The sequence below is a fragment of the Gallus gallus genome, chromosome Z (genome assembly GCF_016699485.2).
Source record: "Gallus gallus isolate bGalGal1 chromosome Z, bGalGal1.mat.broiler.GRCg7b, whole genome shotgun sequence".
NCBI lineage: Eukaryota > Metazoa > Chordata > Aves > Galliformes > Phasianidae > Gallus > Gallus gallus.
In genome coordinates, this window is record NC_052572.1 from 12,115,235 (window position 1) to 12,127,328 (window position 12,094).

Here is a 12,094-nt window from a genome sequence, read left to right on the forward strand (position 1 = left end):
TTTTTTTTTTTTGGTCCAGGATATCAGAAGCGGACGCTGGGAGTATGGCAGTAGATACTGAACCTTCCTGCCAATATTCCATTACATTTTCTCGCCCTGTGACAGATGGCAGCAGAGGGGCAGTGTGACAAAATGACATCTGACATGGAAATGCATAGGAAGCAAAGGTGTGTCACTGAATTTCTCTGTGCCAAATAATGGCACCCACTGACATCCACCGTTGCTTTCTGAATGCTTGTGGTGACCAAACAGTGGATGTGAGCACAGGAAAATGTTTCTGCAGCAGTGGTGACTGGGGGTCGCCTCTGCTGGAGCAGATTGTGGCTTGCAGGTTCATTTTCATGACTGGTGAAAATGCATAGCTAACGATGGCAACTATGTTGACAAACTGCGTTTTGTAACTAGGAATTTGCCCTCTCAAATAGTGTTATTTGTACCTCTTGCAGTTTCCTTCAATCAAAAAGAAGGCATTACTTTCAGAGCAACCTATCTACACGTGACATACAGATACTGAGAAATCAAAGCCATTCAAAGCAGGCTGAGGGAGAAAGTGAGGCTGCCCGTGCCTTCAGGATGCCCCTGGAAGCTTGGAAACACCAGGAGCACTGCGCAGTGGAAAACCAAACGCTCAAATCCCTTCCAGCGGGAGATGGGACCGAGGAGCAGCACATGCCCGTTCCTCCCACTCCGCTGCCTCTATTACAGACCCGGGGTGCCGCCGGGCCCGGCCGCGACAGATCCAGCCCCGCTGCCGCCGGGGCCTTAAGTGGGGCCATGGCGGTCCGGCGCGGGAGGTGGAGCCCGGGCTCCCCCCGCCGATGGTCCCTCACAAGGCTGCCCCGCGAAGGGGAGCGGGGCGGCTGAGGCGACGCAAGCGTAGGATTACGGGGCGCTGCCTACCGGGAGCGGGCACGGCGAGCAGCTCGGACAGGTCCGGGTAGCAGCGATCGTCTTGGATCTGCCGGTCGATGATGCGGCCCGCGATCTCCAGCGCCTCGTGCCCGGCGGGCACCGTGGGGCTCATGGCAGCAGGCATGGCGGCGGCGGGGCTGAGCGGGCGGCGGCGGGGCCGAGCGGGCTGCGGCGGGGCGGGAGGGCGGCAGCGAGGCTTGAGGGCGGCACCGCCCCCACACACGGATGGACCGCGCGAACCCGCCGCTCCGCACCCCGCCAAATCCCGGCAGGCCTCACGCGGCTGACGCAGTTCCGTCTTCCGGCGGCCGAGATGGAGTGGGGCGGGGCTGCGGTGGAGGAGGTGGGCGTGTTATGAGCGCTGGGAGTGGCGGGCGGGCTGCTGTTGTGTTCCGGGTTGGCAGCTTTCCGCAGCAACGACTACGAGCTGAGGCCGGCAGGCCGGCAGGGCGGAGCGGGCGGGGCGTGACGGAGGGGCGGTCAGAGCGTCCGCAGGGGAGCTGTGCTTGTGGGTTTTGGTTTCTGTGTGTGAAGTTCTGTCGCTGGCTCTTGGGAGGCCCTCGGCGACGGCCGTGCTTCCTGTGAGGCAAAATGATTGGGACAAAAGATAAAAGTATTCTGTTATGTTCCCAGTGCAAAATGATTGAAACAAGACTCAACCCACTGAAGTTGAAATGGAAAGTTTTATTGGTATCTGTTACAAATCTCTTCTGCTAAACCAAAATATGGGGTCTAAAATAAATGTGTTGATCGCTGTTGCTGAACAAACTAACCTGTATCAGTGTGGAACAAAAAACAGCAGGGGCCCTTCTGCGTGAGCGTACGCACAGATGGAGCTGGAGTGCAGGAGCAGAAGTCACCGTAATGCTGCAGTGGTCGTGTTTATGATTAGAGACTTTACAAAACTCGGGTTCATCCATCCGTGTCACTGAGGTGTGGTTTGCTGGCTGGGCTCAGGGCTCTGCCAAGGGCTGCGTGCAGTCTGGGCACATCATGAAACGTACAACTGTTACTGTTAAATGGAGGGCTACAGAGATGGTTGAAAGGTCCAGAAGGCAAGATGGGTGAGGAGCGGCTGGGGGCCCTGGGTGTGCTGGGCCCAGAGCAGAGGAGCTGAGAGGAGGCCTCATTGCGGCTGCAGCTCCTCGCAGGGAGTGGAGGGCAGCGCTGAGCTCTGCTCTGTGTGACAGCGGCAGGGCCCGAGGGAACAGCATGGAGCTGTGCCAGGGGAGGGCGGGGGGTAGGGAAAGGCTCTGCCCCAGAGGGCAGTGGGCATAGAAAAGCGTGCCCAGGGTTGCAGTCATGGCCCTGAGCTGCCGGTACTCAGGGAGTGTTGGGCACTGCTCTCAGCCATAGGGTTTGGATTATGAGCGGTGCTGTGTGGAGCTGAGAGTTGGGTCAGTGATCCATGCAAGTCCCACCCAACTCAAGATACGCTGTGTTTGTGAGCACGGTAGCTCCACTCTGCATAACTGAAGTGCTTCCAACCTCGAAAACTGGTGAAGCTGGCTTTTGTGGAAAGAGCTCGTTTTTTATGCATCACATTTAGCGTCCTGATTACAGCAGCACTCAGGTTCCAGGTCCGTTCCGAAAAGCTTCGTGGGCGGCAGAGGGGCGGGGCGCTGCCACACGCCGCGCTGTCAGCCCCGGAAAGCGACGCGTAAAAGACTCCGTCTACGCCACGAGGCGGTGCCGGCGGCTGTGCCCTTCTCCGCCCCGCCGCTTCCTGCAGCGGCTGTTGTGGTTCCGGGCCGGCCGCAGCATGGAGCCGCCGGCTGCTGAAGGTGGTGAGCGGCGGGCCGGGCCGGGCCGGGCCGGACTGGACTCAGCCTTGTCGCCCCTCTCTGACCGCCGTTATTTTCTCCCTTTCCCTTCCTCTTTGCAGACGCTGAGATGCTGACGGGACCCGACCCAGAGCTAGCGGCCACCATGGGCTTCTCGGGCTTCGGTGCGTTGCGTTGTGGGACGGGGGGCGTCTGAGGGGAGCGGGGTCGTTGCTGCGGCCCTCGGCTCGGGGGCTCGGGTGGGAGGCGGGTGGGGAGCGACGGGGCCTGGCGGCGATTCACACTGCCAGGAGGGCCTGCAGTGACTCTCACCGGGGCGAGCTGCCCTCACTGTCCCCTTGTCTGCGTTTCTAGGGAAGAAGGCTCGGACTTTCGATCTCGAAGCCATGTTTGAGCAGACGAGGAGAACTGCTGTGGAAAGGAGCAGAAAGGTCTTGGGTAAGAAATACATGAACATTTTAGCCAGTGTGTTTTAAAATGTGTTTTGTGCTTCTCTATTGGAGTGATGCTTCAGTGGCTCAGACTGGCTACTTAGGGAATGAACTAGTGCAGTTGTGCTGCAGGAAGGCAATCTTGAACACTGCGGGGATGGATAAATAGGTAAACTACTCGTTTACATATGTTGTCAGAGTGTGCATGGAATCAGCGTCTGCAGGATTCCTGTTGTGAGGCATTATACACCACCCCAGGAAGAAAGCTGAATTTAAATATAAGACTCTTCCTAGGATCACAGGCTCGTTTGAGTTGGAAGAGATCTTTAAAGGTCAAACAGTCCAACTTCCCCCCTGTGAAGAATAGGGACACTTACAAGTAGATCAGGGTGCTCAGATCCTGGTCCAGCCTGGTCTTGAATGTCCCCAGGGATGTGGCATCCACCACCTCTCTGGGCAGCCTGTTCTAATGCCTCACTGCCTTTACTGTAAAAAATAAAAAATTAAAATAAAATAAAAAAATCCTTATTCCAATGTAAATCTACCTTCTTTTAGTTTGAAATCAATTCCCCATGTCCTGTCACAACAGAACCTGCTAAAAGTGTCTATTAACTTAGACTATTGTTTTTATTTTGAAAGGGAACTTGATTCAGAGAGCTTTAATTTAGACAGGCAGAATAATAGGGAAATGTTTTCTGTGACATACAGTGAGTTACACAGCAGCTCACAGTTCTTTCTATTTTCTACTGTGCTGGGAATGGGTGGCCTGAGAGAAGAAGGTGATGAGAGTTGTATGTTTTCCTTCCCGTACCCAAACAAACACTGTTTTAAAGATGGAAGATGCTAATGTTCTAGAATTCTTTTTGCCATTCCAAATACCTGTGCTTTCTGCTTTCACTTAGCATGTGCAGAAAATGGAGTGGATTTTTGTTGTTGTTCTTTTTTTGTTTTGCTTTGGTTACTATTTGTTATTGATACCATTATGGTTGAGCTGCTTATATCCGAGATAGAATTTTATTTTCTCTCTGAAGTGTTTCTGTTTAGGAAGATAGTAGTCTGGAAGCCCATCATCAGGAAAATGCAATTCTATTGGAAGAATGAGATCAGTGCAGTGTTGGTTGTTCTTTATTGTTTGATCCTACACGGAATCATACAGGTTCAGCTCTGTGGATGCTTGTTGACGTTATAGACTTTAAGGCACTGTGAAATTCAAATATACAAGGGACTCCAGGGTTTAATTTGTACCCTTTTTTGTACTAACTAAATAAAAATACAATGATATTTATTTTTCGTTGCAAACCCTTTCAAATTCAATTCTTGTTCACATTGAACTATCATCTACTTTTGGAGACCATCTCCCAGTTGAAGATTAGAAGAGAAGTTTAATAAACTAATTCAAAGAAGTGCTAAGTTTTTAAGTCAAGACATTTTGAACTGCATCTGAACATTTTTTCTCCTCTTGTTCTTAAGAAAGATTTCTAGAATTTCACCCATAAACGAAACATAGCATATAATTGATTACAAGGTTAGTCATTTTACTAAAATTTGTATGTAATTCAGCTTTTTTTTTTTTTTTTTTTGTACTTGGTACTGTGAACTTTTTTTCAGTTTTCTTAGAGTACACTACTGACTTCTAACTTTGAAATAGTTGTGATGATCTCTTTTGAAAACATCTCCTCCGTTAGCCGGGAATTAGGAGAACTAAAATAATCTGTCATCTGAATCTGTATCTTGTAGTTGTTTGTGTTTCTCTTTGGAGGAAAATATTTCTTTGCACTGTGAGCAAACAAGAAAATTTTGTTTCTCATATAGAAGGAGAGGTTTTTTTCTTTGCTTTATAGAAGTTGTTTGAGCATTCTTAGAAATATATCTCGCTCTTAGAAATATGGTAGCTTTATCTGTTCCTGTATCTTAACCCCACCATGCTGTATAAAGTTCCTAATTCAGTTTTGAAATGGAAGGTTCTGTTTGATTTTGTTTTGCTGTTCTACAGGAATTCTTTTTCAATAAGTGAAATGGAAATAAATATAAAGATAACTAAATATAATTTATGGGGAATAAGCTATTTTCACCTGTGATAACTTTAGTTCTAACTCAGTTCTCTGCACTACGAAAATTTCAAGAGCTCTCTGAAGTAATTCATACTGTTTTTACATTACATTGAAAACGCTGAAATACCAGCATTGTTGTATGAGAAGCTTTTCAACTGCTGACAAATGTGATCAACTATGCAAGCTAACAACTGGAAGTTTTTTGGATCTTTTTAGTTTTTCTGAGTGATTGTTATGGTAGCAGTGGAAATTTAATTATTTGGAAAAGTATCAAAGCCATTTTCAGGTAAAATGCTTTTTTTACTGTTATTTTTTCAAATAAACTTATATAGGTCTTAATGAAGATAATTGTTTCACTGTTGTCAGTAAGACTCTAAATTTATTTGTCATCTCTATGCTCTTTGTTCAGAGGCGCGTGCAAGAGAGCAGCAGGACCAGGCTGAAAAAGAATTTAAAAGTTCATGTACTGATCCATCAGCTTCAGCTTCAAGTGCAACAGGAGCTGGGTCCGCATTAAAGCCAAGGTACTTATTTAGTTATGATTGGAGGTGTCATATAACAGCTTTCTGTTATCTGAAGGAGTTTGTGTTGTTGTTTTTTGTGGCTTCTTTTTGGGGGAGAGAGGGATGAGCATTGCTTAACTTCTGTGGATGTGTGTGTGCTATCTTAACTATAGAATCTGTTTGTTTGTTTTTTCTTCTGCTTTCTTGGATGTCTCAATATTTGTGAATATTGTGTATAGTTGATAATAAATTTTACAGTCTCATCCCTATCTTGTTTGGCATACTTTAGAAAAAACATACAGATAACATTTTTTTTGTTGTTGTTGCTTTTTGTTTGACAAAATGTGGGCAAATACAGTTAGTACATATTCTGACTTAATGACCAGCTGTTATTCTCAGTTGTATATACAGTATACTTATTCATGCTTGCAACAAAATAGAGTGGAGTAGATATGGAGACATAAGTATGCACACTATATGGAGTAGTGATAAGGTTGAAGAAGTATTTTTGTTTGACTTCAGTCTGAAATTTACTATGAAACTTCTTAAAATCTGCTTGTCTTTGACAGATAGCAAATGCTACTGCTCTGGCAGCTTGCTTGAATTCTTAAATGCTGTGTAATAAAAAGCAGCTAAGCATAACGGAGGCCACATCACTCCATTGTGTGACAGGGATTGTTGAAATCAGTGTTCTGTAAATATTTTTTTTTTTTTTATCTATGGAAGTCTTATAATCCATCCAGTACTTTGGTAGACCTGTTTGCATCTTGTAACCCAATTGTATGTGATGGAATCACAGAATCATAGAATGGCTTGAGTTGAAAGGGACTTTAAAGACCATCATTAGATGGTCCAACCCCTCATGCTGCAGGAGGGGTTGCTGTATCAGGTATTAGATCAGGCTGCCTGGGGCCCTGTCCAGCCTGGCTTTGAACAAGTGCAGGGGTGGGGCATCCACAGCATCTTTGGGCAGCCTGTTCCAGTGCCTAACCACCCTCTCAGAACATCTAATCTAAACCTCTCCTTTAGTTTAAAACCATTCCTCCTTGTCCTAGTACTATATGCCTGTGTAAAAAGTCAGTCTCCCTCTGATTTATATGTTCTCTTTACAGGGAAGGCTGCAGTGAGGTTTCCCCAAGGCCTTCTCTTATCCAGTCTGAACAATCCTAGTTCCCTCAGCCTTTTTTTTTTTTTTTTTTGTAAGAGAGGTGCTTCAGCTCTCTGATCATCCTTGTGGCCCACCTCTGGACCTTTTCCAACAGCTCCATGTCTTTCTTGTGCTGGGAGACCCAGCTCTGGATACTGTACTGCAGGTGGTGCCTCATGAGTTCAGAGCAGAGTGGGATGATCACCTCCCTCTCTCTGATGGCCACTCCTCTTTTAATGTAGCCCAGGATACAGTTGGCCTTCTGGGCTGCAAGTCTGCACTGTTGATTTGCGTTGAGCTTTTCATCCACTAGAACCCCCCAAGTTCTTTTCCAAGGGCTGCTCTCTGAATTCTACTCCCAGTCTGTACATGTATCTGGGATTGCCAAGTCCCAAGTGCAACACACTACACTTGACCTTGTTGAACCACATTACGTTAATGTGGGACCACTTTTCAAGCTTGTCCGGGTCCCTTTGGGTGGCATCTCTTCCTTCTCTCATATCAACTGCACCACTCAGCTTGGTCATCAGCAAAATTGGTGAGTGTACTCTCAATGACACTATCCAAGTCACTGATGAAAATGTTGAAGAGCACAAGTTGTCTGCAATGCTACAAACAAATTTCTGTTAAAAAATTTCTTGTATGTGCATAGACATACAGGAAGGTCAAATGAGCTGTGGACTCTCACAGAAATAACCGATAACATGATTTACTACTCGATCTATGTTTTATCCAGGAGGGAAAAGCATTCTGTACTCCCATTTACATTTGATGTTCTTAGATGTGTTCCTGATGAAACAATTGAAGTTGGCAAGAGATGGATGTGGCGTGATTATGTACTGCGTGGGTGACTTCAGTATAAGGAATCAATTAAAGCACATGATAGGCAAATGCTTTAGAGCTTTTCTCATTTTGTTAAGGGGTTTGAGAGAACTCTAGGCACTTCGTGTAAAAGAAGATAATAACTACCTTTCAATAGTTGAATGTTGCTGCGTAGGCTTGGGTAACTCACTAGAGTCCTGTTGATGTTAAGTTTCCTTTCTGTTCCCTTCCATTACTTGGCTTTCCCTGAGGACTGAGAAGGGAGTGCATGGCATGAAAAACTCATGAACTGGAAGCTGAACGTGTCAGCTTGCAGAATTTTGTTTTCTTGTAAATTATGATAGTAAGTTTAGAACTTAGCTCTGAAAAAAATATGCTAGTGAAGGAGACACACCCATTGTATCTTAGCCTAAATTCATAGGGAAAATCTTGCAACAGAGGAAATCTGGTTTATAGGACTCTTGGTACTTTTTTTTTCTTCTTAATGTAGAGTTCGGTTGCTATAAACTGAACTTATTTATAGCTTATTCTATTTTTTGAAAATGGCAACATTGCCCTAAATAGTACCTTTTTTTTTTTCTCTTAAGATTCCAAATATATTCAATTTATCTTAGTAGCATCCTTACTGATTTTACAATTGTTAACAAGAGATTGGTCACTCCAGAAAGATGTGGTTCAGTTGATTCTTGAATTAATTTGCTACCAGAAACATTTGCAATGGTTATAGTACTTACACATAAATACATAAAGACAGTAATAATTTGGCTTTATACTTTCATGTACAGCAGATGCTTTCATTTCACAAATTGTAAGAAATTAGAGTGAATGATGTGAGGAAAGCAAAGCCGTGGGGGGGGTGTGCCCACATACTTACACAACTCTCAATGTTTCTCATTACTCCCACTCTCTGTGTGCCATCTGTACTCTAATTCAGCTATCTTTTCCCTTCTAACAGCATATTTCTCACATTGAGGAAGTAATAAGGGGAAGCAAAAATCAATTCCTCATATGTCTCTAGACTGTGAGAAAGGGGCTGATTCTTTACAGGATTTAGTAGAGGAGAACTATCCCTGAAAGTTGCAGGAAGTGCCATAATGTCTGCTGTCTTGCTTTGTCGTTTCTGTCAGTACCACTCCCTGTAACGGTCAGAAGAATGGCACTCAGCTTGATGAGCTTTTGGCATGGCTGCATAGGGATGTTCATATGTTTGACTGCCTTTCTAATTTCAACATGAGTAACTGGAGCTTGAGCACTTGGTTGTCTCTAGCAAGCTTGAAGTGAAAAGAGCTGGTGAAAACAGCGCTGGAATTCTGATCATTTCATGTGAAATGTGAAAAATGATTACATAGCCTCTCAAAATGCTGAAGTGTTTGAATTAATTGGTCCTGCTAACAAATAAGGGAGTTACAGGGATAGGCAGTTAGAAGGGAAGGTAGGTATTGTTCTTGAATCTCTATAGAAATACCCGGAAGTCTGGGACTTCTGGATTGGAAAAAGAGTATATATAAGGAGTCTTACATATACTCTTCTCACTGGCAGCTATGCTTACGTTTTGTTCCATTAAAAAACTATTTAAATTGTTTTGCTTCTGGGGAAAAGATAAGTGGTTTGCTGGTCTGGGAATGTGTATTGATTTTTAGGACAATACTGTTTTACACGCAGTGTCGTAAAAATTGTTAATTTTGGGGAACTTGAAGACCTTTCAAGGACCCAAATCTGTTCCTTGGATAATGGCAAAGCTTCCTCTTGGTAAAAGGGTATTGATTATCCCATTGTTATAGAGTAAAATAAGCTCATTTTATTAGCATTAGATTTATTAGATGGTCATATCCTGACCTAGATCTTTAAATGACTCTCATAAGTATGCAAAAGAAAGTTTTTATGTAAGGCTAATATTTTTTATTATGATGGTAAATATAGTTGGAAAATTAGGCTTTCAGGTATGCAAGCCTATTTTTCACTGTGACACCTGAGGACCTAGTTCATGTTCTTTTTATTTTGTTTTGGTTTCTTCCTGAAGTAGAATTCTACTTGTGTATCTAAGACTCATATTTGCTGTATAACCTCTAAGCTGCTTGGTGCACAGCTGTTAAAGGCAGGGTGTGCATTTTGTTACAGTTACACAGTTCAGAATCTCTTTTTTTTTAAATACTTTATGTTCTTAAACATATTTCCTTTTATTATAATCTTTAAGTGATAACCTAAACCTCAAAAAAAAAAAAAAAAAAAAAAGCCAACAAACCCCAAACCCTAATAACTCCCTAGTTCTTTTCTTATTTTCATTCTTCATCTGGCTTTTAAAGTCTACTCACTTGTCAATTAACATACCTGCAATTAAAATGTATGCTTCCAAAGCAGGTCTTGCACCTCTGCTTTATGTTACTGGATCAGAAAGTAACAGGTGTCTTGCCAAACATGGCAATTATATACTGTGGCCTAGGCAGAAAGCAAAGTTGTGCTGATGACTTTTAATCTCGTGCCAGTTAGGATACCTCCTACCTGATAACTACCAGTAGGGGGAGCCCGTTTATTTTGAATAACCTCCATGAATGTGAATTAAATAGTTCTGCTTTCTTTCTAGAAATGTTCCAATGACAGAAAATTGTGTTCAAAACAACTGATTTGGCATCACTGAAACAATAATTTAAATGTAACTTTTAGAATCTTTATTTTACAACCTACTGTATGTCATGTATTTAGTTAAAAGTGCTTGATTCCTGCTACTTCGTTACTGTCATTAGAAGGCAAGAGCTTTGCTTTGTGTTTGCACTCTGGTTGTGAGTTTGGACTGTTACCATTTTGAGTAAACAGAGGTGCAGTGTGTTTAGGTATGCTGCAACCTCTAGCAATGTCCTGAAAATGTTGTATATCTGTGTGTTCTTCTGTCTTCTAAGTGATGTTTAAACACATACTAATTATCTTACTTTTACATTTACTTACTTTTTACATCTGTCTTTATCCTGCCCTGTCTCTTTTTTTTTAACTGTCTGGTGCTGCATTGCTCCTTTCTTTTTAAGATGTGCTTATGCTTTCAAGATAATGGTGAGCCAGCATTCCATTAATAAGAATGAGTTTACATTTTCCTGTTAATTTCAGTGTTTGCAAATTTATGTCACTGCTGAATACCAGAAATACTGAAGGAATTGCCAATTTCTTAAAATACTAATTGTCTGATTTTTTTTTTTTTTTTTTTTTTTTTTTTAATACATACAGAGTCACAACTTGTAGTGAAAGTGATGACAGTTCAGATGAAGAGTTAACTGGTCCTTCCAAGGTACTCCAGGCTTCTGTTCAGAGTTCTGCTGGGGATGATGATGATGAGGAGTTCATTGGGCCGCCGCTTCCACCGGGGTTCAAGGACAGTGATGATGATGATACAGAAGATGAAGATAATGTAAGTAATTTGTTCCTCCTTAATGCTCTGATTAAACTCTAAGTATACTCTTTCCTTTGTGATTGGATTTACATATGAAGTATGAATGTGATTTGAAATGCAGATTTTGTGTACTGATTACTCAACAAATGCAAACAATTGTTTTCATTTGAAAATGCACAGATTTTTAAAACACATATACGTGAATCTTACCAGAAGCTCATCATTTATTAATATGTTTTATTTATTTCATGTCTTTTTTCCTCACTGTAAAATACTTATTCATATAGTTCTTTTATGTAAATATTTTAGGTACCTTCTTTCCAGTATGTTCAGAGTTTTTTCAGAGAAGGGTAGGTAGAAGTAGGCTTAAGTTTAGTGAGAATAATTATGCCAAAATCATTGGAGAAAATATGCAACTGTAGTCAAGGAGAGTTTTTTGTTGTTTTTAGATTAAATAAGTGCCATTCTCTTTTGTTAGAGTAAATATAGTTCTTTTCCATGTCTGTTGAAAGCAAGGAGAAAACCCCAAATAGCTGAACTTGGGTATCACACGTACTCAGCTGATAAATGTTTCTATGTTTAGTTCTTCCTCCAAACCTTCCTGGTGTTGTGGTTTAACCAGGCAGGCAACTGAGCATCACACAGTCATCACTCACTCCCCCCTCTCCCAGTGGGACAAGGAAGAGAATCAGGGGAAAAGATGTAGAATATGTAGGTTGAGATAAAAACAAAAAACAAAGCTATTTACTAGGACAGAAGAAGATGAGAGAAACAGTAATAATGATTATGAACAAGAGCAGTTAAGCAGTAATGTACCTGCATTCTAGAGTGAGCTCAGCCTTGTTTTATTTATTTATTAATTAGGAAAATGAATTAGGATGAATTCTGATGCTTTAGGGTTTTTATTACTCTGTCTGGTCTGCCTCATGCAACTCTTGCCTACTGATTTTCTTGATTATCAAATTGCATGTTCTGGGTCCACATCACCTGTGATCATTTCTGTACTCTACCCATGATTCGTTTTGTCTTAGTGAACCAGTTGCTGTCCGATCCCAGACTTCCTCTGGG

At 42.7% G+C, this 12,094-nt stretch overlaps 2 protein-coding genes across 5 annotated transcripts in view; one reads left to right on the plus strand and one right to left on the minus strand.

Annotated features, from left to right (window-relative positions):
• NUP155 (nucleoporin 155) overlaps positions 1-1,197 on the minus strand; it is a 31,332-nt gene extending 30,135 nt beyond the window's left edge. The window contains exon 1 of the mRNA XM_004937197.5: positions 901-1,197. Coding sequence (XP_004937254.1) covers positions 901-1,036 — 136 coding nt within the window. The 5' untranslated portion in view covers positions 1,037-1,197. The remainder of the gene's footprint in view (positions 1-900) is intronic.
• WDR70 (WD repeat domain 70) overlaps positions 1,123-12,094 on the plus strand; it is a 137,395-nt gene continuing 126,423 nt past the window's right edge. For 2 of the 4 annotated variants that reach the window (NM_001195002.2, NM_001031450.2), the window contains exons 1-5: positions 2,646-2,696; positions 2,798-2,860; positions 3,051-3,134; positions 5,588-5,702; positions 10,864-11,044. In NM_001195002.2, the coding sequence (NP_001181931.1) occupies positions 2,675-2,696; positions 2,798-2,860; positions 3,051-3,134; positions 5,588-5,702; positions 10,864-11,044 (465 nt within the window). In that variant the 5' untranslated portion in view covers positions 2,646-2,674. Of the gene's footprint in view, positions 1,256-2,645; positions 2,700-2,797; positions 2,861-3,050; positions 3,135-5,587; positions 5,703-10,863; positions 11,045-12,094 lie in introns of those variants that run through there. The other 2 variants (XM_040655603.2, XM_015277332.4) reach the window with 2 other exon arrangements.